General features: G+C 37.8%; 2 protein-coding genes across 7 annotated transcripts in view; one reads left to right on the top strand and one right to left on the bottom strand.

The window, feature by feature from the left end:
- Positions 1-21,860, top strand: part of SRSF12 (serine and arginine rich splicing factor 12) — a 30,159-nt gene extending 8,299 nt beyond the window's left edge. Inside the window, exons 2-6 of one of the 6 annotated variants that reach the window (XM_087817502.1) lie at positions 433-539; positions 1,795-1,896; positions 2,057-2,198; positions 8,658-9,046; positions 21,099-21,860. In XM_087817502.1, coding sequence (XP_087673628.1) covers positions 433-539; positions 1,795-1,896; positions 2,057-2,198; positions 8,658-9,027 — 721 coding nt within the window. In that variant the 3' untranslated portion in view covers positions 9,028-9,046; positions 21,099-21,860. The other 5 variants (XM_087817501.1, XM_087817500.1, XM_087817503.1 and 2 more) reach the window with 5 other exon arrangements.
- Positions 19,127-23,168, bottom strand: PNRC1 (proline rich nuclear receptor coactivator 1). Its single transcript, XM_016208122.2, has 2 exons — positions 22,475-23,168; positions 19,127-20,494 (listed from the first exon to the last, which is right to left on the bottom strand). Exons 1-2 carry the CDS (start codon positions 23,012-23,014, stop codon positions 20,051-20,053), a joined length of 984 nt encoding a protein of 327 aa, XP_016063608.2. The 5' UTR covers positions 23,015-23,168; the 3' UTR covers positions 19,127-20,050.
- Positions 23,169-26,634: the final 3,466 nt, after the last annotated feature.

The following is a 26,634-nucleotide window of genomic DNA, read 5'->3' as shown; positions in this document are numbered from 1 at the left end:
ACAGCCATTTGGAGTGCTTGTAAAAATATAGGTTCCCAGCCCCAATCCAGACTTTTTGAACCAGAATCTCCAAAAGACTATATGTATTACTATACATAGTATAAACTATACATGTATAGTTTACCAGAAGTTTAAAATGATGAAGTTTATGTAATACATATAAAATGAACATTTTATATATAAAAAAATCAAAGTAGATGTAATATTGTACCTAAAGCCACACTGTCTTAACATACTGAATATCCAGTGGTCTTGGTAGAATTTTTCTTCTTTTTTCCCCCCTTCATCAACCCTAGGTAGTCTTATGAGAGAGAATTTTAGATGAAGCTAGTCTAGATAATGTACTTTCTTTGAGGGTTTCAACGAGATTTCAGTAGGCATATTTTAATCCAGCTATTCATATTTCTTTGCCTTATTTCTAAAACAATTCAGGCCTGAGGACTTGCGTCGTGAGTTTGGTCGGTATGGCCCTATAGTAGACGTTTACATTCCACTTGACTTCTACACTCGCCGCCCAAGAGGATTTGCTTATGTTCAATATCCTTTATTTTACTGTGTGCATGTGAATATACCACATACATGTGCATATTACATATATGTATTCAGAAACATATGTTATGAGATTAATATTGCCTAATTAAATGTGTTTATTTCTTTATCTCAGAAAATCTAAAGCAGTCCACAGTAGCTGGCAAGAGCCCCCCAGTTTGAACCAACCTGTTAGCTAGAATCCAAGCATAAACCGAGCAGGCGAGACAAAAGGCACCTAAAGTTCAAGCATCAAGGAGTAAAGAGGGAGGGTGGACACAGATATAAAGACCTGGAAGAGGGGAAGTCTTTATCAAGCAAAAGACAAAGCCAACAACAGGTTGAGACTTCGGCTTTCCTACATTTACTCAGAGTTCCAGAGTCAAAGCCAAGTCTGATTTTGTTGGTTCTTCATCTCTTATAAAGTCCATCTTGCAAGCCTTAAAGCGTAAAGGTCAAGGTTCAAGATCAAGTGACATTGAGGTAATTGCCAAAGTCTCATTTTGTATTGCATTTCTTGAGCTTTTTCTGTTTTCTATTTAAAAAAAAATTAAACCAGTGAATAACCTCCTAAAATACAGCTATTCATTTTATATAGCTTATTTCTATTTTAGTTAGGTTTAATATATAATTTCATAGATAAGGGAGTTTAGTGGGTTATTACAAACAAATATATGTAATTCCAAATGTTTATAAGTTGCTTTTATGTTTTTTTATACCCCAAGTAATAAAAGCATAAAGATATTTTAAAGCAGTAGGTTCAAAGGTAAATATGACAATTTTTAAAGGACTAAATCAGTTTTGAAAATATGTTTTAGTTCAGTTATGTGTGTGCATTTTGTTTATAAGTAATTGCTCCAAAATGTCATAATTACTCTTTTACTGAAAGAGTAATTTAAATTTCAGAATACAGGCTTCTGCATGCTGATTTTTTTCAGTGAAAAACCTGATGAATTTTTTTACCTGAAAGAAGGGTATTTTTTTCCTCATGATATGTTTGAAATTATACATGCATACTGCAACTACATTAATGTATACATTAAGAGTATAGTTGCATGTTTGTTTCTTTTTAGATTCACGCTTAAATCGTAATGGGTGTGTGTTTTCATAATAAAAGTGAATTTTCTGATTATTCATATTGTAGATGTGAGCTTAATAACTAGAACTTGTTTTTTCTATTAATTTCCTGTTACATAAATAATTCTTTTAAAATAACATTTTTACTTGATAACCGATATTCAAAGTGTCCTTAACAGCTACTCATATTTGAAGATGTTCGCGATGCTGAAGATGCTCTTTATAACCTCAATAGAAAGTGGGTATGTGGCCGTCAAATTGAAATACAGTTTGCACAAGGTGATCGCAAAAGTAAGTGTGACTAAACGTTAGATCTTGTTTATTCAGCAGAATGAGTTTTAGCAATGACAGATTTTTTAGTTTAAAATTCTTTCAGAAAATAATACTATTTAAGTGGCTGTGACTGAGGATTTCAGGTAATAAATTATTAGTCTTGCACTTCATATTCTAGCACCAGGCCAAATGAAATCAAAAGAACGTCACCCTTGTTCTCCAAGTGATCATAGGAGGTCAAGAAGCCCCAGCCAACGTAGAACTCGAAGTAGAAGTTCTTCATGGGGAAGAAATAGGAGGCGGTCTGATAGCCTTAAAGAGTGAGTACAAAATACAAGAGGATTGAAAACTTAATTTTCTACTTTTTCTGGAAAACATTTTAAAGAGCTTTGAAAAACAGGTCATCATTTTGTTTAATATTCATAAAGAATCATCTTTTGTAGAAAGATTGACTTAAGTTTACTGAATACCTTCCAGTGTTTTTATTTCATGACAGACTTAAGCTTTTTATTTATTTTTTCTTCTGTTTCTTCTTGGGACTTAACCTTTTTTAATGGAAAGATAATATATACTGAAAAAAAGCAACTTTTTAAAAAATGTATACTTGACAAATAAAAGTGAGGAATGTTAAATAAGTAAAAATTTCCAAAATGAACCCAACAATTAAGAATGTTGACTTCTGCCTCCCCAGTGTAGCTCAGGGGTTGAGCATCGACCTATGTATGATCCAGGAGATCGTAGTTCAATTCTGGATCAGGGAACATGCCCCAGTTGCAGGCTTGATTCCCAGTAGGGGGCGTGCAGGAGGCAGCTGATCAGTGACTCTCATCCTTGATGTTTCTATCTCCCTCTCTCCCTCTCCCTTCTTCCCTCTGAAATCAATAAAGACATATTTTTTTTAAAAAAAAAAAGAATGTTGAGTTCTGCCGTGACGGATGTGGCTCAGTTTGTTTGGCATTGTCCCTTGGACCAAAGATTTGCCCTTTAGATTCCCAGTCAGGGCACATGCCTGGGTTATGGGCTTGATCCCTGGTAGGGGGCATGCAGGAGGCAGCCAATTGACGTTACCCTCTTACATCAACGTTTCTCTCTCTCCCTCTCCCTTCTAAAAATCAATAAAAATATTTTTTAATGTGATTCAAAGAATGTTGAGTTTTGGTGATTAAAAGCTCATAGAAGGGAAGGTGGTTGACACTAAAATTAATGTAAATCAATATATTTATAAAAAGTGCTCAGCCAGGCATGGCTCAGCAGTTGAGCATTGACCTAGGATCCAGGAGATCGCAGTTCGATTCCCGGTCAGGGCACATGCCCCGCTTGTGGGCTTGATCCCCATTTGGGAGTATGCAGGAGGCAGCCGATCAATGACAATTCTCTCATCATTGATGATTCTATCTCCCTCTCCCTCTCCCTTCCTCTCTCTGAAATCAATAAAGATATATTAAAAATAAATAAATACAAATTTAAAAATTAAAAAATAAATAAAAAGTGAGTTATTTTCAAAAATAAATTCCAAGTATGGTAGTAATATAGGAAAAAGACATAAAAATAGTAAAAATTTCAGAAAAAGATATTTGCAAGTTACCTATTTTGCTAGCTAGGAGTTTGTTTCTGTTAGGATAATAGTAAATCACAATGGAAATTAATTACTTGATGAAGTTGTTTAAATAATAACAAATTGCATTAGAATGCCTAAGTTCTTAAACATTTGTACAATTGTTGTTGTTGTTGTTAATCCTCACCTGAGGATATTTTTGCATTGCTTTCAGAGTGTGGAAGTAGGGTGGGGGGAGAGAGGGAAAGAAACATCAGTGTGAGGGAATTCAAGAATCCTAATTGCTAGAAAATGGGACTGGCCTACTCAGAGCCCTCCCTGCATGCCAGATTCAGATTCTTACATGTCAGATCTGTACCTTTCCTTGGGTACGAACCAAATGCTTTGATTTTGGCCCATCTTTATAGAGAGGCATCAAGATGGGAGGACGTCTTAAGCTCTTTTTTAAAAAGCCAGGAGAACCCAGGTCAGGATTGACCGTTACTCAGATTGGTGAAGAAATAGTTAGAAACAGTCATATTCTGGAACTTAATCCTTTTTATCTTACTTTTTCTGATAGTATAAGAATATAAACTTCCCTTGCACCTATAGAGAATAATCTAGCTTATCCCATGGCTAAGGAATTTTCCCATTGATTGATATTTGAGATTTAGATTGATATATAATTTCCATATTCAAATACAAAATTATATTTATAGACCTTAAAACATAATGAGAGCAAATTAAGATTTAAAAAGTTTCACATGCCTGTGCATAGGAAATCAACATCAATACCATTGGTACTGCTTCTGGCTTCACAGAGGACATGAATGGTGTAAGGGAGTGTTGTTCAACAGTTCATTCACATTGCTATGAGTTTTATATCTCTCTCAATGCTATTATATATACTATACATGTATAGACTGTATGTATTACTATGTATAGTTTACCAGAAGTTTAAAATGATGAAGTTTATGTAGTACATATAAAATGAACATTTTATATATAAAAAATCAAAGTAGATAGAATATTGTACCTAAAGCAGCACTGTCTTAACATACTGAATATCCAGTGGTCTTGGTAGAAAGATTTAGTTCACAAAAGAAAAAAGAAAAAGAAATTGCCTATTTGATTCATTAAGAATATAAATTGTTGCCCAACCAGGCGTGGCTCAGTGGTTGAGTGTCGACCTAGGATCCAGGCGATCAGGATTCGATTCCCGGTCAGGGCACATGCCCGGGTTGTGGGCTGCAGCCGATCAATGACTCTCTCTCATCATTGATGTTTCAATCTCTCTCTCTCCCTCTCCCTTCCTTTCTCTGAAATCAATAAAGATATATTTAAAAGAAAAAAAAAAGAATATAAATTGTTGCCCAGCCAGGCATGGCTCAGCAGTTGAGCATCGACCTAGGATCCAGGAAATCGCAGTTTGATTTCCAGTCGGCACATGCCGAGGTTGCGGGCTCGATCCCCATTCGGAGCTGTGCAGGAGGCAGCCGATCAATGACTCATCATTGATGTTTCTCTCTCTCTCTCCCTTCCTCTCTCTGAAATCAATAAAGATATATTAAAAAAGAAACAAACAATATAAGTTGTTTCCAAATGCATTAGAGCCTTAGTTAACCAGTTTTTTTCCTGATTGATCTAAAAAAGGTGATTATTTACACCATTTTCTGCCTTCTAGAGCTGGAGAAAAAACAAAAAATTGACTATTTTTCCAAATCATGATGGAGTAGCAGGAACAGAAAGAACCACATATTTTTGCAAGACAATGTTGTTTTGATCATTGCTTAACCTCACTGACCTCAGTTTTTTAATCTGTAAAATTATAGAGAACGTAGATCTTACCTAGCTCTCAAGGTATTCATGAGGATCAGATTTTCCGTGTGCGTGCATGCGCACAAGAGAGAATGCATATAAGCTTAATGTGCAGTGAACTTATGTACTGTCTCTTGCCCTGGCTCGTATGGTTCAGTGGTTAGAGCATTGGCCCCTTGGGTTCAGTTCCCAGTCAAGAGCACGTACCGGGGTTGCAGGTTCAATCCCTGGCCCCATGCGGGAGGCAACCAATTGATGTTTCTCTCTCACATCGATGTGTCTGTCTCTGTCTCCTCCCCTTCCTCCCTTCCACTCTCTCTAAAAATAGAAAAAAAGAAGAAAAAAAGAGGTCTCTTATTTTGCCTTCAGTAGATGTGGAAAAAAGACTAGTTTATTGCTCTCAGTAGACTATGAGCTCTTTGAGGAGCAAGGACTTTTGTCTTATTCATGCTTATATCCCTAGCACTTAGCAGTAGTCCCTAGCTCAAGATTGTTAAAATAGCATCCTTTTTTTTTCCATGTTAGAATTTTTTTTCAAGGGCAATATTCTATTTTTTCCCCCCTGTAACTACCACTGGAGTGAAATTTTATAATTTCTAAAAGACTATTTTTATTCCAGAATATATTCTAGATCAATATATTCATATTTTTCAGTGCTCTTCACTCTTGCCTCTAGTTCCATGCTTTTATTTGGGCTTATTTTCCTTCAGTCTAAAATATTTTTAGTATATCTTACATTTAGTACAGGTCTGTTGGCAATGAATTCTTTCAGTTTTTGCTTCTCTGAAACATCTTCATTTTATATTCATTTTTGAAGGATATTTTTGCTGGGGATAGATTTCTAGGTTGTTAGGGACTTTTCCCCCTTTCTTTTTAAATAATATCATTCCATCGTTTTTCTGATATCCATAGTCAGCTAGAAATCTTAATGTTGCTTCTTTGAAGGTAATGTCTTTTATTCTTTAGCAGATTTTCATATTTTTCTCTTTGACTTTGGTTTTCAGCAGTTTCATTGTGATACACCTTGTGTAGTTTTCTTTGTACTTAATTCTACCTGGGGTTTACTGAGCTTTTCAAAATTGTGAGTTGATGCCTTTCATTAGTTTTGGAAAATTCTAGGATATTATCTCTTCATATACTGCTTTTGCCTTACTCAGTTTTTCCTCTTGGCCATGTGACTATGTTCCAAATATCTCTTATGCTCTGTTCTGAATTTCTTAAAATTCCTCTTCTCTTACTGTGTTTCAGTATGTTTTTCTTTTTTAAAAAAATACGTTTTATTGATTTCAAAGAGAGGAAGGGAGAGGGAGAGAGAGATAGAAACATCAATGATAAGAGAGTCATTGATCGGCTGCCTCCTACATGCGCCATACTGAGGATCAAGCCTGCAACCTGGGCATGTGCCCTGACCAGGAATCAAACTGTCACCTTCTGGGTTCATAGGTCGGCGCTCAACCATTGAGCCATGCCAGCCCAGCTATGTTTTTCTAATAATCTGTTTTTCAGTTTAGTTCACTATTTCTTCGGTTGTTAAATCCATTTAGTGACTTTAATTTCAGATATACATAATTTAGTTCTAAAATGTCCATTTGTTTCTTTTTATAGATTCTAAAATTCTTTTGAAATTCTCCATCTTTTTCGTCTTTTTCTCATATTTTTTTAAAACATACTAGTCATAGTGCTGTGGCCAGTGTAGCTCAGTGATTAGAACATCAGCCTACACACTGAAGGATTCCAGGTTCAATTCCCAGTCAAGGGTACATACCTGGGTTGTAGGTTCGATCCCTAGCTCTGGTCAGGGCTCTTGTAGGAGGCAACCAATCGATGTGTGTCTCTCACATTGGTGTTTCTCTCTGTCTCCCTCCCTCCCTCCCTCCCTCCCTCCCTCTCTGTCTGAAAAAGCAATGGGAAAAAAGTATCCTCGGGTGAGAATTAACAAAAAACTAATTTTAAAAAGCCAACGTATTAGTCATAGTAACTTTTTTAAGTCATGCCTGAATAAAACTAATACCCAAATTATTTTGAGTCTAGTTATTTTGTCTTTTTTTTTTAGTTTTTAGTAATTTTAATTTATTTTTCACATACCTTATAGTTTTTTTATTGGATGTTGGACATTGTTGATGAAAAATTATAGAAGCTTTCAATGCTACCATCCTCCAAAGAAAGTTGTTTTCTTCTAGCAAGGCAGAGCATTGGCAGATCACCTTGACCCTTTCAAGGCTTAGTCTGAGGCATTGTTAAGGCTGATTTATTTAGCTTTACATTTATTCCTAGGGCATGGCTCTTAACTGTAGGATACCACCCTTCCAGGTTCTTAATTGGAAGCTTAGGTTCTTTCTTAAGACTCCTTGACCTTTTTGGGGTGCTTGAACTCCAGCCTCTATCCCCAGTACTATGTGTCTGATAAAATTTCAGCTCAGTTTTTGAATCTTCCAGCTGGCAGTTTTTTGCTGCCCTCTTGGGAGTCTCATCCTGTGTATGCACAGCTAAAAGATGGCCAGTGACTTGAGAATTTATATGCAGATTTTAGTTTTTTGTTGGTGGTTTTAATTTTTTTCTTTTTTTTGGTCTGCAATTCTCTTATCTTTGGGATTTTGCCTCTCAAGTCTCAGGCACTTTGGTAGCCCTGAACTCTAACCTCTGTCTCTTCAGCTTAGTCAAAAAGCCATTTTCTTGGTAGGTTCAATTTCCCATGCTGTCATTAAGAAAATGGTCTGAGTAAAAGGGGCACGGCTTCTAACCCCTCAATTTCTGCTTGTTTTGGTTATTCTCCAATGCCTTCACAGAGTTGTTTTATAAATGTCTAGCTTCTTTTTAAAATCTTTTTTTAAATTGAATTTATTGGAGTGACATTGGTTAATAAAACTATAGGTTTCAGGTGTACAAGTCTGTAATACATCATCTGTATATTGCATTGTTTGTTCACCACCCCAAGTCAAGTCTTCTTCCATCACCATTTGTCTGTCTTTTTTATGTAGCTATTTTCTATGGGAAGATTAATCTAGTACAAGCTGTTTTATCATGGTAGAATTCAGAAGTCCTACATCTAGGTTTTTGTTGTTATAAGCATTATTTGATAAACTTTAAATATTTTCTTTCCCTTTCTCTCATTTTTCCTTTCAGATTTTCATATCTCTTAGGAGTTGTATAACCCAGACTAAATATGCAGGACATTTTTCAGAACTGACACATGTCATAAGATATATCTAGCAAAGTAAAAACTTTTGGTTATATATCTAGTGTTACAAATATTACAAACTTGTTATATTTGAACCAAAAGCATGCATAATAAAATTAGAATTATTTTAACTTAGCCAATAAAAACATCCAGTATTGTATAAAGTATATAATTTCCTGCAAGTGTTTTTTCTAATCTGTTAAATGTTTTTGTGTGAAATATATACTCTAATATTGTGGATGTTTGCAGGTCTCGACACAGGCGGTTTTCTTATAGCCAATCTAAATCTCGCTCCAAATCACTACCAAGGCGGTCTACCTCAGCAAGGCAGTCAAGAACTCCAAGAAGGAATTCTGGTTCTAGAGGACGGTCAAGGTCCAAGTCCTTAGAAAAAAGGTCTAAGTCAATAGGAAAATCACAATCAAATTCACCTCAAAAGCAGACTAGCTCAGGAACAAAATCAAGATCACATGGAAGACATTCTGACTCCATAGCAAGATCCCCTTGCAAATCTCCTAAAGGGTATACCAATTCTGAAACTAAAGCACAAACAGCAAAACGCTCTCATTTTCGATCACATTCCAGATCTCGGAGTTACCGTCACAAAAACAGTTGGTGAACAACAAGAAGAGTGCTAGGTAATCCTTAATATAAGTTATTAAACCTCTCGTTATGTTAAATAAAAATTCTTTAAGGCTTACAGAAAATGTGAGTTGATAGTAGTTACTTTGGGCATGTGCAAGAAATAAAACCTCTCTAGCTTTGGGTTAATAAAGATTTGGTCTCAATTTAAAGGCCCACACCACAAATTATGATGTGTCTAATGTCGCCATTTTATGGACCATTTTCGTTTATATTGTGGCAGAGGGGTACTTTTCAAAGAAAATGGGTAAAATGGAACTAATTTAGAAAATTCTACTTGGATATAAGTGCAGTAGTTCCCCCCTTATCCATGGGGATATGTTCAAAACCCTCCTGGTTCAATGCCTGAAACCACAGATTGTACCAAACTCTATGTATACTATGTTTTTTCCTATACATACATATGTATGATCATGATTAATTTATAGATTAGGCACAGTAAGAGATAACAATAAAATAGAACACTTAAAATAATATACTATAATAAAAGTTATGTAAATGTAATTTCTCAAAATATTGTACTGTCCTCACCCTTCTTGTGATGATGTGAGATGATTACAATGCCTTCATGATGAGATGAAGTGAGGTACTCAGAACTGCATGCAATTTAAAACTTACGAATTGTTTATTTCTGGAATTTTCCATTTAATATTTTTGGGTCATAGTTGATCATGTGTAACCGAAACTGCAGAAAGCAAAACTACGGATAAGGGGGGGACTACTGTATTAGTAATATTAATAATACCTTATACAAAAATATTTTTTACTTTAAAGCACTTTCATGTAAAAAGTAATGACTTTATAAGTGTATAGGGCAGACTTAAACGATTTGACACCTATGTCTCTTTTGTGTCTTGTGTTTAAACTTGGGCCAAGTCCTGGTGGATATTAGTTCATATTATAAAATTCTGACATTCCTAAAAGTTGAATTTATATAGAGATCAAGCATTCAAAAGATAGATTCTCTTCCAAGCTCAAAAAAGGTTTTATTTTTATTGGGTGGAAAAGCATAGGTAAGTTGACATTAAATGGCATCCTGTACTATGTTCATTTGCTTCAGAAATAGCAAAACATTTTTTTAAATACTGAATCTTGAGTGGTTTGAGACTACTCTAAATTGTGTGCAACACTCAGTCCAAAAATATTCATATTAAGCCTTATCTATTTAAAGAGTGGTACATTTTGTATAAAAATCATATTTTGTACCATTATTTCTACATACCTACTTTTCATCTGCTGAATTTTTTTCTTTCTCGAGCTCTAAGTTAAGACTTTAAATTGTATAGAATGTGTCTTACTACTTTTGAAAGTGTTTAGTACCTTGTATTAAGAAACTCAAGACTGCCTGGCCGGGCGTGGCTCAGCAATTGAGTATCGACCTAGGATCCAGGAGATCGCAGTTTGATTCCCAGTCAGGGTACATGCCCGGGTTGCAGGCTCAATCCCCAATTGGGGGCGTGCAGGAGGCAGCTGATCAATGACTCATCATTGAAGTTTCTCTCTCTCTCTCTCCCTCTCCCTTCTCTCTGGAATCAATAAAGATATATTTAAAAAAAAAAAAAAAGAAGCTCAAGACTGCATCCTCAGAAAACAACTTTGCAGTATTCGGATTTACATTACACTGCCTTTCATTTTTTAAACCAAATAACTTTATTGCTATTAATTACTTTTGTAGTTGTTAAAAATGAAAATTTCTTTAAAATGTGTTTGTAGTTTACGTTTTTCAGAGGGTTTTGGTAGTATTTGTGATAAATATTATTATAGGGGATATATTTATAGAGTTCTACTTGTGTACCTTGTTAAATTATATTGAAAATTAAAAAGTTTTCAGCCCATACAATTAATATTTGTATCTAGAGTGCTTAAGAGAAAATCTGTCTTACAGTTTTACCATATAGGAGCCAGTGTTGCTTCTATTTGTTTTGAATACAAATTCATTTTAGATCCTATGTATAAGAAACAACTTTACAAAATAATTTATATACTTGTAATATTTGGGCAAGCACCACAAATTCATGTATACTGTACTTCCTCAATAGAATTTCTCTATTTAATCATAGCAAAAGTTATTTCAAAACTACAACTCTTTGAAGTGTTCATTGGTAATAAAATTTAGTTACAAAATTATGTGGCACTATTGAAAATTTAAAAGGTAGCCTAAAGAAAGCAAGACAATTATTAATAGTAATTTTTTATATTTTCTAAATAAGTGTTTGGGTTTACACAGACATTTATGTAATCATTCAAGATACTAACTAGGATTTGATTATAGTTACTTTACTCTGCATTTAATCATTATTTTAGTAATAAGTTGATAAGGCAAATTTTCTGAACATGCTTAATCCTTAGATTTACCTCTCATTTGGTTTTCCATTATGATCCCTAGGCTGTTTAGGAGGATACTAGTTGGTATGGTGAAACACTGGCATGGTAGTAGTTGAGACATTTTGAGCATATAACTGAGTGCTTGCCACTGCTCTGGAAGTTTTACATTATTCACTCATCAGCGTAACAGCTTTATGAGGTAAATACCACTGCAGATACAGAAAGTGAGATGCAGAGAGGTTAAATGGCATATACAAGGTCAACAACTATTAGACTTTGAAGCTGGGGGGTGGCAGGGGCTGGGCTACAGACTGCCTCTCCCTGATGACTGTACTTTGCCTTTTTTGAAACAGAATAGTCCTTGACAGATATATGCTAAACTAAGGTAATGTTTAGAGGGAAAAGAGAATAGAATTAGGAAAAGAAATGATTATAGGCTTAATTGAAAATAGGTTTGGTGACTGAGTAGAAATTGATTGGAAATTGTGCAACTGGGCTAATTTATTTTTAAAACGTAAATTATCATTTCAGGACTTAAATATTATTTATAGTGTTTCCTTGAATATAACTATTCTAAGACATACTGTTGTATTACAAATTAAGAATTTCTGCCTTTATTCTAATCCCATTGCTAGAAGCAAAATTAGTCAAAGTTTAAAGGAATAAGTATTTGAAATATTTTTATAATTCTTCTAAACTACATTAAAATTGTGATTTCTTAGAGTAAAAAAATTAAATTTATTTTCTAAACAGGGTGGTAGCATATTTGAGGTCTTACATATTTAAATGTATGCTACTTCTGGTGCAGACGATAGTAACCTGTCATGGAACTAAAAGCTTCAGACCTAGCCTGTAGATTTTCAAACAAGTCAATGACTCCCAAGAGTTTAAGGACCAGTGGTTCAGTGAGAATGTATTGTTTTGAGTCAGAACTCGTATATATTTGATTAGGAAACATTTTCAAGTGATAAAGGAAGATTATGCACCTTAGCTTTCTAAATCACTCCCTTGATAACAAGTAGAGTATTTAGGATCATTGCATTAACTCTGGCATCGGCCAGGTTGATTTAGGCCCTCTGGAAAATTTATCTTGTATATATTTTAAAAGATATTCACAAAGTAAGTATAAAAATAATGGAGTCAAAAACCTTTTTAGAAATATAATATTCCCTGCCTGGCCAGCATGGCTTAGAGGTTGAGCACCGACCTATGATCCAGGAGATCGAGGTTCGATTCCCAGTCAGGGCACATACCTGGGTTGTGGGCTCGATCACCAGAAGGGGACAAGCAGGAGGCAGCCGATCAATGACTATTGATATTTCTATCTCCCTCTCCCTTCCTCTCTCTCTGAAGTCAGTAAAAACATATTTAATTAAAAGGAATATTCCCTGCCCTAGCCAGTTTGGCTTAGTGGTTAGAGCGTTGGCCTGCGGACTGAAGGGTCCCGGGTTTAATTATGGCCAAGGGCATATACCTCAGTTGCAGACTTAATCCCCAGCCCATCCAGGCATGTGTGGGAGGCAACCAATCAGTGTGTCTCTTGCACATTGATGTTTCTCTCTCTCTCTTCCACTCTCTCTGAAAAGCAATGGGAAAAAATATCCTTGGGTGAGGATTAAAAAAAAAATATATATATATATAATATTCCCTGATAGAGTAGAGGTGTTAAGATATTGTTGATTCAACTTCTCTCAAAACAGTACTTTGATAGTAGTAGTGTCCCTGAATCCTGTTTTGTGGAAATGGTTAGGTTAGTTTTTCTTGAATGTATATTCTAGGAATATACTGCAGCTTAAACTTATGAAAATATCAATTTGTGGAGGTAGATGGATGCTCAGTGAGTTGATGGTTACCATTTTTTAAAAGTGTGGTTTAAGTGTATATTTGGTTCACATAATTCAAAACAATATTTAACCTACATCTGCTAGGTTATAAATTAAAGCTTCTTCAAGCATTAACATTTATATTAACATTAAATGTCCACTGTGGTATTTCCCAAATAAGCCAATGCTTAAATACATTATCCTTTCTCTGAAATTTCATTTCTTATTTACAGTGGCTTTGCTGTTTAAGTCATTGACCAGAGTTCTGTTGTTTTGGAAGTGGTACAACTACCCAGCCTATCTGAAAGTGCAAAGAAAAACATTCAAGAGATTCAAAATTTACAACCTCAAAAGATTAATGTATGTGCTGTATGCTATATGTAAGCTTATTAATTTATTGGCAAATATTTGTGTAATGTTGCAGTGATCTAGTAAGGTACCCTTCATTTCCCCCATTCTATTAACACTGTTGTCTTTAGTAACAAAAATAATTGTATAGTGAACACCTATATACCCACTATCTGGATTTTGCAACTAACAGTAAATTATACTTTATTTCACAAATATACACCCATCTATTCCTTCCCCAGTTATTTTGACTTTAACACGTAGTAAATTTTTGAAAACTGGAATGTTCATAATGGGGTATTCCAGTTAACTGAAGAACAATCAGAAAACACTGAATATCTTTCATAAACAATTCTATTTTCTTAGTTTTGAAATTCAGGATCTCGTCTTCAGCGTCAGATGATAGAGGAACTTTAAATAGACTCCAATGGCTAAAGAGACTGGACTGAACGCAGTAACCAAGGGCCCTTGGAAGGCTGGTGGAAAAGGGCAAACCAGTCTTTGATAGTAATCCTTTCATTATAAAATTTGAGTACTGAATGCCTGATCACTTAAAGAGTAAGGGTAATTTCAACTTTGGAAGGGACCATTTGAGAGCCTTTCTTTTATAGCAAGAAGATAACCCAAATTGTAGATCTCCAAAGAACCAAAGCCTTCTATGATTCCTTGTGGCAAAGTACAGTGTCATTTTCCTGTTTAAAAATCTTACTTAAGAAGGCAATTTTGAGTTCAAAATAAATCGAACATCTACATGTTGGGAGTAATCAAGCCATCCAAATATCTTCCACCTGCCATCCATCCCCTCCCCCAAGACTCTAGATTGCCAAAAACACATTTGTAATTTGGTTTTGACAGCTAACCAGGTTAATCTCTAATCTTAGAATAAAGGAACTATTTGTAATAATGTAGGAATAGCTATGTATATATGACCAAGCTATTTGGAGGAATTCGGTTACTATTAACTTTACAACCAGATACCAAATAGCACACATTTTTCTGTCACTTGGAAAAATTACTTAACTTTCCTGAATCCTTTCTTACAAATGCATGAAAGTTGTGTGAATGACTAGAAAAATGAAGTATTTTCATTGTTTAAGAGTATCGTTTCATCTTTTAAACTGTTATACGTTCAAGATACATGGTCTCTTCTAATTAAATGGAGCTTGAATATGTAACCCCCCCCCCTTGACAAATGTGCATCTGATTTTCCATGAGTATCAATGTAGGTGGCTTCTGCCAATCCTCCCATTTTGTCCCTTTATATCATTGTTTTATTCACAGACTAATTAACGCTTCCATAAGCTCTTCCTCTAACAAGGGAACTTTTAAATTTGTGTCACCAGTTCTACACTAAGGAAGCATTTATACACTCTGCTTAGAAAATAGAAGAATTCTAAGATCTCAACAATGAACCTTCAGTAAATGCAACACCTTTTATAAATCTTTTTAAATTTTTAAAAATATATCTTTATTGATTTCAGAGAGAGGAAAGGCGAGGGAGAGAGAGAGGTAGAAACATCAATGATGAGTCATTGATCGAGCCCGCTACCCGGGCATGTGCCCTGACCAGGAATCAAACCGATTGCCTGGATCCTAGGTTGATGCTCAACCACTGAGCCACGCCTGGCTGGGCAATATAAATCTTAAATTGTAATTCAGTTTGGAGCTTTTACAAGTTTTAAGTTTGGCAAATATAATTCCTGGGTGTTCAAAGTATACACATTTTAGTGTATTTAATTTAGAACTCCAAACAGGAGAATTGCAAAGGATATGAAAATCTGAAAACTGTCAAAGATTAATTGAAGACAGTCTCATACAAGAGATTTAAAGGGTTTAGTTCAAGCGTAAAATAGATTATTTCTAACTCTTACAAAACTCCATCCGCCCCATACCTTTAGAGAATTCTAAAATTTTCAAGAAAGCTTCAAAGATTAACTTTGTTTATAAATAGCATTCTGTAAAATGTACTCTCTAATTTCCTTTCAGATTTAAAAACAAGTAGTTACATGACTTGTTCTTATACAATTTTGCCTCAGACATACTCTCCCCATTTGAAAACTTGTATTTGGAAGTTTTTGAAAGATTTATGGATTCAGGAAAGTAAGAAATGAAGTACAAAAAACTTGGAGTTAGCTCAGGAATCAGGTGCTCAGCAAGGCAGGCCTGTGATTTTAAAATGTATTTAGTTCAGCAATATCCTTTAAAATTTTATATGTAGGAGGAGGATGAGACTATCAGCCTTTTATACTCAAGTGTAAGAATGTTTGATTCCTTCAACCTGAAGCACCTACCAATTGCATAGAGGACGTGGGAGTTGGAGGGCCTTCCACCCTCTAAATAAAGGGTATGATGGATGGGTGGGTCATTAAGACGGGAGATGTACAAAAGCAATTATGAGTTTTGCCTGCTTTCAAATCTTGGACTAAGAAAAGGGAAGGAAGCTTTATACCTCCTTTCGACCAACTGGGCCCCTGCTATCAGAATTCAGAACTTAAATTATAACTGTCCACTAACAGACTTTTAAGATAAGTAGAGCACCAACCACCATTTAACAGTTTCACAGGAAATACTTTCTAATTCAAGAACTAACTATCACAGATGATGTTGAGTCCATAGGAGGCAGAAAGAATGAGGTGACAAGTACTGGTAAATGTGTTAAGCCTTATGAGGGGAAAAACGGGACCATGTAGGAAGACAGTATTTCAGTTCCATTAGTGCTTCTGTGCACTATTAACAAAGCTGTACCTCTAGGCCTGACTTACCTTCTACTTGCCATGTCTTTCCAAGTAGATATCTTACATGCACCTCAAAGTTCAACATGCAAATCAAAATTATCTTCCTCTATAATTATGGCCCCCTTCCCGAGTTCCCTAGTTGAGTTTTACCTTCCTAACTGCTCAGTTTAAAAACTCTATCCTCCATTCAGTTGCTTAATTCTTAATTCTACCTCCAGAACACCTCCCAAAGTCCATACCTGTGTTCCCCATGATGTCATTTAGGCTCTTTTAAACTAGTGAAATATCAAGTGGTTGTCTTGTCTCAAGCTTTCCCTTTCCAAGCTGTTTACTGGGTGGGGCAAAAGTAGGTTTACAGTTGTTTGTATGGCAAACTATACAATTAAATTTTCGAGCACTCACAACTGTAAACCTACTTTTGCCCCACCCTGTTTCCACATTTTCTTTTGAAAAAGGAATCTCATTCCCTTGCTCAAACCTTTGATGGCTATGCCATGCTTACAGAATAAAGTTGAAACTCTTCAGCATGACATGACATTCAAGGCCCTTCATGTTATTACCCTCACACCTTTTAATACACTGTATCTTCTTTGTACTTCTCTTGAGCTACTAGATAGGCCACATCTTTTCACACCATGTCTGCTCATACTTTTTTCTCTGACAATTCTTTCCCTTCTCTTTGCATGTCAAATACTACTGAATATTTTAAGGCCCAACTCAGTGCTACTTCTAGTCAGATTCCCAACTAGACAATCCTTAACCAGAATTAGTCATTACCTTCTAGGAGAGAAAATTACTTTTGATTTTACCTCTTCAGGCATTTTGTTGTGGATAAGGGGGATAGGGCTTGTACTTTATAATTGTCATTTCTTGCCCACCCACCTATACTGTTAAATTTCAGCTCATTCAATTCCTACATTTGTATAACATAATAGCTTTCTACTAAAATATTGTGATGAGGTGATTACATAACACTATGCGTAAAAATCTAAATGCTGGTCCTGAGCAAGTGTAGATTACTTGCCTAATACATTCTAATCTTTCTACAAACCACCTTTAAGTTTGAAGAGAATGGCTCCTGTAAACCTTTTAATAGTATAATTTATTACTTTTCCTTTATCTGCTTACAAGACTCTAATACTTAGCACCAAGATTAATGTAAATACAAGCAGCTCTTTCTAGTGTCACTTCATCAGTGGCATGAGTTGAATAAACTTGGTATCAAATTGCACAGATTTTTCTTAAAAACTTCAGTATAAAATACTAAACACCTATTGATACCTGTGCTCTAGTGAAGTGACACTTCATGTAACAATGTTTTCTACTCACATACTCCACTTATAAACCTGTTTACAAGCTTCCTTTCAGGCCACTAAAATTTAGGCCTGGAGCTGGTGACTCCAAACACAATATGTGCTTTATACACCACAAAACCAAACCAATATAATTACAGGAACATTGGAAAGAAAGTTCTACAAGAGACTCCAATGGGAGAAAAATAAAGGTGGCTGAGTAGTAATTAGGTTGCACTATGGTCTGAATTAACAGTGAAACCTAACCCCAAGGTGATATATATTAGGAAGTGAAGCTTTTGGGAAGTGATTAGGACACAAGCAAACCCCTCATGAATGGCATTAGTGCACGTACAAAATGAGCCCCTCAAAACTCCCTCACTGTTCTACCGTGTGGATGCAATGAAAAGACATGTTAAGTGAGCTCTCACCCGACACTAAATCTGAACTTCCCAGCCTACAGAACTGTGAGAAATAAATGTTTCTAAGCTACCCAGTCTCTAGTATTTTGTTACAGCAGCTTGAAGGGACTAAGGCTGCTAAATAGTATTTTACTGTAATACCCAAACTAGTCAACTTTTGTTAAAACATTTTCACTAAACATTACCTATAGTCCAATTCAATCAATTTTGTTCACTCTTCAAACTATAAAACCTATAATATTTATTTACTTTATGTCCTGCCTTTAAGAATTTTAGCCGTTCTTTTTACCAGTTAACACTTCCCTTAGAAAGTCCTTTACAAGGCTGAAAGCTCACCTATTAGGAAAGAATGGTTTTTAAGTTTCTTCTCTAAATGCATTTTTAAGCTAGCTATGTGCTGTGTGTGTGTACACACACACACACACACGTAATAATGAAATATACTTTCTCTACACACACATAAGAACAACATATGTTGTATAGCCAGTGCTAAATGGTTGGCTGAGTTGCATATGACCTACATCTACAAGACAGCAAATCTAATTAGGACTTTGTGGCAGCTGTGACACAAGTTATACTCCTCGTACTGCTCATCAAGTCAGTAGTGATTCTAAGTAAGGTGCCCACACCACAGCCAACCTTTGTACAGCCAGGAAGTTAAATGTCTTCCCTCCCCTCCCACGTGAACCAAATGGCAAAGGAAGGTAAGACCCAAGACTCTCCCTTTTATTTTTTTCTGGTAAGGATGGCAGCAGCTTTAACCTATTCTACCTCAGAGAATCCTATATATACCCTAATACCCTTTTCCTTTTCATGTCTAAATACTGCCCAAAAAACTTCCCTTTTTGAGATAAACTTTAGCTTTTTACAGCAACTACATAGAGAAAATTGTGTTTTAGAATTTAGTACTGGAATAGGCCTTACATATATACTACAGAGTAAAAGAACAATGTTTCAATTTTAAAAATACGTAAGCTGCCATATTTATCTTCAAGCAAGCTGTAGAATCTAAATCTCCATCTATTCAACATCAATTATGCTTGCTTTGGTTCAAGTACCACCATTCATTGCCAACATAAACTCAGCAAACCAAACAAGTGTAATTTCTTTCACTAAAAATGTAAGATATGGTCAAGTCAAATAGTACTTTATGAAACCATACATATATTCTAAGTTATAAACGAATCAGATTTACTTTTGACCACAACCATTTCTGTTTGTAAGATGGGGAGTTCCTCCCCTAAGAGGTACTAGTGTGAAATTATTGGTCCCTCTAAACTCCAGATGGAGGATGGACAATTAGTATAAAGCTAAAGACATTTAGCTAGTAAAGTGAAAGTGAAAATCCACCTCCTAGTCACACATTCAAACATGGAACACAGGCACACACACAGAGTCAAGACTAGTTTAAAAAGTGGGGGAGGAGGCCAAATTATTATTTGAAAATTTGATTACAACCGATTTTGTTGGCATTAAAATTAGAGGTCTTTTAAATTTGGATATGGTTATAAACCAAAAACCAGAAATTAAGTTTGTTAAAAGTGAGAATAGGAGTTTTGCAGTAATTACAGATTAGAAGGCAGAAATCAATTTAAAGAGAAAGGCAAACCCCTGTTTACAATGATTGTGCCACAGATTTAAATTTCAGTAGTGCATTAGTAAACTGTTCACATTTAGATCTTCACCTTGAGATTCGCCAGCTGTTTCTTGAAAAATCTCTCGGTACCTTGTGCAAATAAATTGGTCTTCCATGTGCCTTAGCACACACTTAAAATTTCTCATTGTATATATACAAAACACCTACCATTTGGGCAGGGCAAAATACATACTTTCATAACAAAACTATAATGTACCTCTCAAGTATCAACAATATACACATAATACATGGTATACAGTATTTACAAAATATAAAATATAATACAAGCTGTTTGTAATTTTTAAAACTCATCTTTTGCCCTTGTAGGTTACAAGGCATATTTCCATTTCTGTACCAACTTTCAAGAATCCAGGGATTTTGGAAAAACTATGTTTTACATACATACTGAAACTTGAGATCTAAGTTTGAACTTTTAGGAGAGTTTTTAAATGTACTGCCATCAATTCCCTATTTTGGTTGGAATTTTCAATAGTGCTTCCCATCCAGTGACTAGGCGGCTTTGGAAGAACACTAGGAGAAGGTGGATCGCTAAACTTTGCCCCAGCATAATTTTCCTTTTGGCTCACTTCAGTTAGAAGCGCTGATTTCTTCAAATGCTTTTTTTTAATGTTCTCAGTATTTTTAAAAGGCTTTTTTTCCTGCTTTTGAATTATATCAGATGAAACAGAATCCTGCCAAAAGTTGTTTTCATTTCTTTTTGCAGAGGTGATCTTGGTTAGTGGTAAGTTATATTTGCTTTTCTGTCTGTTTATCTTTGGCTGTTCACATAAGTGCATACCATGAACAAGCTGCCCATGGGGAACGGTGATTTTCTCCGATTTTCCCATGTTTGATTTTAAAACCTACAAAGACAAGGAACACAAAAGTGAATAGTCTCATGATAAAAACCAGTCACAAGCCTCACATACATGTTTGCTGCACTTACCACTGGATGCTCAAACACGCACATACCTAATTTTGCATACCACTAAAAACAGTTAATCACCACTGTTACCAATATGCAACGTATAAGCCAGTTCTAAAGTAGCCCCAAGTCCATCTTTCTATAACTGTAAGGAAGAGTAATGCCAACTGCTTTGTAACAAGGGTCAGGGTTTTTACAATAGAATGTTGCCAACAGACATTTTCTAATACTTCCATTTTGGTTGGTTGAGTCTGATTAAAAATAAAAACTATGGCCTGGTCGGGCATGGCTCAGTGGTTGAGCATCAACTTAAGATCCAAGAGATTGTAGTTTGACTCCGTCAGGGCACAAGCTGGATCCCCAGTTGGGTGTGAAGGAGGCAGCTGATCACTCACGACTCTCATCATGGACTCTCTAATCATCGATGTTTCTACCTCTCTCCCCCTCTCCCTTCCTCTCTCTCTGAAATCAATAAAGTCATATTTTAAATACTAAAATAAAAACCCAAATACTAAAATACCACTTTTTATCATCTTTTCTAGTTGTAACAAGTCAGAAAAAAAGTTTCCGGCCTGCCCCCTACTTTCTGGTTTCACAAGTGCTTCAAGAATGCTGCCACACTAACCCTTGAAATATGGTGGGGAAGAGGACACAACTCTAGAACCCAAGTTAACATAGCCCATGTCAAGGGAAACTGCTAACAGAGCTCCCTGGTTTAAATACCATTCTGGAAGAAAAAGGAATCTTACTGACCAGGAATCAAGAAGTACAAAAACTTGCTTTTAGATACATTACCACTAATATTTCAGAATTTTAAAAATTGAAAGGAATCTAAGAAAATAATTTAAGGAATTACGATGAACAAACTTAATTTTTCCAAGGGCACAGCTAGAGAAGCTGCAAATCTCTCAGTGCAACTGCCTTTCAACAAATGGCAGTAACTTTTCATATTATGAAAGAGTAAGTTTGAAATTAAGTCAACAAAACGTTTTATTTTGATAGGTTAATTTCAAACCATTTTAAGCGATTTAATCCTATTGAAGTTTTGTATCAATTTTATCCTAGTCCAATAGCATGGCAGCTGGGCGGAATAAAGTCGATTCAATTGATAACTCTTCTTTCGAAAATTTCAGTTTGGACGCAATAAAACCGCCTTCCACTAAGTTCGGTACAGTATACAGTGGAAACTGTTAAATTCCATTCATCTGATAGACTAGCACGCAAAATATATCGCTTCCAAGAAGAACTCGGCCGCCGCTCCTGCCAACTTTGAAAAATTAAAAAGCACAGCTAAGTAGGTCGGCCCGGCGAGGGGCAGAGCCCCGGTTGGATCGGCGCCCTCACAGCTCGGCAAAAAGCAAGCCAAAAGGAATCGAGCCAAAGGCGCCCACTCCCAATCCCGCACCAGGGCGGCGTGAGTGTGTACGCACATCGCCGCCTACTCTTGGAGGTACCCACCTTCAGGAAGCCGAAAAAGCTGGCCCCCACCCCTTCCCTTACCTCGCCCCCCCCGACCAGGCCTCCTTCATCGGGGCTAGGGAGCTCAGCACGTAGCGCGCGCTGACGTCACCCCCCTCGGGCCCCTTCCCTCCCCACCCAACCGCGCGCCCAGAACACTGAAACCCCCTGGAACGCTGCCAGACTTCTAAATCGGGGCTGTTGCTGGGGCGCAGCTGCTCCTCTCATTGGCTGTTCCTCGGGAGCCAATCAGCAACGCCACCGCATGCCTTCCCCTCCCCCTCTTCCCCACCGCAAGAACGGAGCAGGCGTCACGGAAACTTCCCTCCCGAGTAAACAGCCGCCCCTGATCCCGGCCCCCCTTCGTGCAGAGCCCCAGACCCCAAACCCCAGAGCCTGGCTGTGACCGTCTAAGGACCAGGCTTCCCCAACGGTCCCCATGCCCCAATGCGACACTCACCTCTTTTCTAAACGAGGGCTGGCCAGGCGTCGCGGGAGGCAGCGGAACACGGAAAAGGTTCTCTTCCTCAGTTGGGGTTGCAGTTGCAGGACCCGGGGCCGCGGCGGCGGCCTGGTTCGGGACTTCCTGCGCTCCGCTCCGGCCCGTTGAGGGGCTCCGCCCGCTCTCCAGGCTCGGCCGGTGCTGCTGGTACTGGTGGAAGCGACTGGGCAGCTGCCCCGCCGGGCTGGCCCGCACCTTCTTCTTTCGCCGCTTCTTTGGTGCGGCCCGAGGGGTGCCCCCCGCCGGGGCGAGACTGCAGTTGGGCAAAGGTGCTGGGGCGCGAGGCTGAGGGGTCAGACACGGACCGTCCCCGCTTAGGAAGTGAGGGAGGAAGAGGGTGGGGGGAAGTGCCCGGGGGTCCGGAATCCGAGGTAGAGGCGGCGGAGCCGAGGTTACCATCGGGAGGGCCCCGAAGTAACCGCGGGCGGAAAAGCCTAGGGGCCCGAGGCGGCCGCCCAGGACCAGCGGCTCCCGCTGCGGGACGGAGACGACGGTCATAGCGCTAGGAGGAAAGTGGTTCAGCAGGAAGAGAAGGAGCAAGCGAAGCCAGAGATGAAAGGCGGCGAGGGCTGCTGCTAAGAGCCCGAGAAGAGCGCAGACTAGGACTCGGGCGGTGGCGGCGCAGCAACAAACAGCCTCAGCTCCAGCTCGGAGTGTTGTTATCGGAAGCTCCGCCCTATAACCACCCACCTCCCTGCGAAAACCCAATCAGAATTCGACAGGGCATGCCACGCCCGCGGCTCCGCCTCCATCGCCCTGAAAGACACACACAAACAACTAGCTTGCTGCAGCGGGGCACAAAGAGCGCGCACTGCGCAGGCGCTGCCAACCGGCTCTTTTGGGAAGAGTCGGCCGCGGGAACAATGAGGTCCCGGTTCAGCCGCACCTCCCCCGCCCTTCTCCTCCCTCGCCCCCGCACCTTGTCTTCCAGGCAGAGGTCGGACAGAATTTGGGAATGGGGTGGCAGGGCCGGAGGAAGGGGGAAAGAATCCGGAAGCATCAAGGCCGTTGACCTTGGGGAAGTAATCTGTTTTAGTTGAAGCCCAATATTATAGCATTATCGGTTTTGTTTTTTCAGGATTTCAAAGTACATTATGGGAATTTCTTCCTAGCAATCGTGAAGAAAATCAGTCCACATTTGTATTTGATGTGGCTCACGTTTTTTTCCTTTACTCGGCTGAGCAACGCTGCTCATTAGCCATGGTAATCGGAGTAAGAATTAAGGGAATGACATTAAGTGGTTGAAATTTGCGCCTTAATATATAAAAAGTTCATAAATCCGTAATTGGGCGTCAGAAATGTTACTGCCATCATACTTGAAGACCTGTGAGACTTTGGGATCGCAAAGCGGCGCCTGATGCTGAATGGGAAGCAATGGAGGCTTGCGTCTCTGAGAAAGTGAAACAGCTCTGCACCGTGCTGTATTTTGGTAGCTGTGTGCTGATAGAAATCTCACTCTCCTTGTGTATCTGGACTGGGCTCACACGGATAAAAAAGAACTGTGGCTACTTAAAAAGGACTTATGTGCCAGGAATTGTTATTTACATAAATTATCTCGTATGAACCTCACTACAGTCCTAAGGAACGGGTAGGTCCTCATTTCAAAGGACAGGAAACAGGCTTAGAGAGGCAAAAAGTCCTTGACAAACATGATACGGTAATATCAGAATTTGAACTCCAGCCCAGCTTTAACTTCCACACTGCCTGCCACACTAGATTGTAGGTTTTTAGAACACAATAATCGTATACTTCTCTGTATCCTCAGTCTCTAACCAATATTTTTCACCTTTGTAGTGCTTAATAAGTGTTTCATAATTAATGACAAGGTTTGACAGAGGTAATATGGAGAATAATGATTCTCAATAACTTTACATAAACTTTTAATACTATTTTCCATCATTAGCGATTGTTGTTTTTTATCATATTTGCTGGGTTTTACTCATTTTTTGTGTTACCAACACTTAATACATAGTAAGTGCTCCTGTTCATTGGATGAACAGAAATCATATACTTCCAGAGCTCTAGTAGATCTTAGAGAACATTTAATTCAAATTTTCAGGTCTGCAAATTGAAGTTGGGTTTAGGATCTGGTGAGGAGAACCGCCTGAGGGTAGTTGGTGAAGAGCAGACAAAGATTATGAAATCTTTGGAATGAGTTAATTTGTTCTTTTGTTTTTAAAAAAGTTTCTACTTTTTCAAGGCACTCTTCATCTGTTCTCTATTTTCTAATCCTTTAAAGGAATACTATAATCCTATAAAATAGATTGAGATAGGTTCTTTGCAAAGTACATGTGATGTTTAAAAAACCTCTAGCCCTAACTGGTTTGGCTCAGTGGTTCCAGAAAGTACCTCGGTTGCAGGCTCCATCCCCACCCTGGTTGGGGAGGCAACCAATCCATGTGTCTCAAGTGGATGTTTCTTTCTCCCTCTGTCTCTCTCTCTTTCCTTCCTTCCACTCTCTCTGAAAAGCAATGGAAAAAATATCCTCCAGTGAGGATTAAAAATAATATTTAAATAAAAAGCCTCTAAAGATAAAGTAAGTTGTCTAAGGGTTACATGATGAAGTCAGGGACTAAATGACTAGTCCTAATGCCTAGTCCAGTGCTTTTTTTACTATAGCCCAAGGCCTAAGGTTTGACTTTATCTAAGGGTAAGGTCTCACTGTCCTGAGGCATAATTTATCTTTCTGGGGGCTGCTAATTGGCAGTCAGTTCAGTGAGGCCCTTGATCAAGGACACCTATTATTGTTTGTGAGTTATTGTGTATGGTACTTAGTTTATCCTTTTGAGGCCTGTATGGTAGGCTTCCTGTCAGACCCTGAATTTTGTACTTTAAGAAAGGTCGCTTTTCGAGAGCATTTGAAATCTTGCTTCCTGGAATATGTCTTGGTTTGGCTCAAATAAACGTTTATTAAAAAAAAAAAAAAAAGGAAAGAAAGAAAGGTAATTTTGCAGCTGTGACCACCTGGGTGAATGGTGGCCATCACTGAGACTGAGCTGGAATGGACTACCAGAAGAGAGTGATCCAGGTTTTATGAATCAGATAATTGGATTTTGTATGTAATTCCTATAGGCCCTTAGTCTTTAGTAAAGTATAATTTTAATACTCAAACCTGGTTTCATCTGTGCTATAAGATGTAAAGGAAAAGATCAAATGCTGTTGTCTGGGCCCAAAGGGCTAATCATGGAGGTGGCAAGATATTCCAAGGGTAAAGTAAATCTTGGGCAGTCTCTGAGGGTTCTTGAAGCCTTTGGTACCAGAGCATGCCTTGGTTTTATTTTTGTTAATTCAACAGTTTCTTTAGAGGAGTTTTGTGTGTGTGTGTGTGTGTGTGTGTTTTAAAATAAACAATTGAAAAGTAAACCAGGCATTGAAGAGCGGGGAAAAGAGGTAAAGGCACCTGAGGACTCGGGCTAATATATTCAGAGGAAATGGAATAAAAGCCTGAGATCTGGTGACTGACAACATGAGAGTAGTGGAGAGACCAGATAGGGTAGAAGTACGATGGTGAGGATAAGAAGAAGGGAGAGTAAAAGAGATGCCTCCAGACTTTCAGTCTGGTTCATTTGGAGAGAAATGATAGCCTTGACAGGAATATGAAAATCCAAAAGGGGCAATTTGAAGAGACAGTATTATTTCCGTGGTTTAGTAAGGTTTTGTTTTTGCTGTTCTTAATTTTAAAGTCAAATTAATTAAAAGTTTTGTTTTGTCTCTCAAAAAGAAAAGAACCCCCAAATAATTATGTTGGTTTTTTTTTTAATACTGTATATCTTGATTGATTTTGGTGAGAGGAAGGGAGAGGGGGAGAGAGAGAGAGAAACATCAATGATGAGAGAGTTGTCATTGATCGGCTACCTCCTGCACACCCCCTGCTGGGGATCGAGCCCTCAACCCAGGCGTGTGCCCTGACTGACTGGTAATTGAACAGTGATTTCCTGGATCCTAGGTTAATGCTCAACTGCTGAGCCATGCCCAGCCGGGCAATTATGTTGTTTTTTTTACTTTCCTATGAACCTCTGATAGCAAAAGTCTTCCTCTTGTTCAGTATGAAAACATGGAAAACTGTTTGCCTCCGTGGAAATCAGTGCCTCCAATCAATCTGTTTACCTTTGGCTATT

Source organism: Miniopterus natalensis, chromosome 5 (assembly GCF_054644295.1).
Source record: "Miniopterus natalensis isolate mMinNat1 chromosome 5, mMinNat1.hap1, whole genome shotgun sequence".
NCBI classification, from domain to species: domain Eukaryota; kingdom Metazoa; phylum Chordata; class Mammalia; order Chiroptera; family Miniopteridae; genus Miniopterus; species Miniopterus natalensis.
The sequence above is the reverse complement of the archived record's forward strand: the minus strand, read 5'-3'. Positions and strand labels throughout refer to the sequence as shown.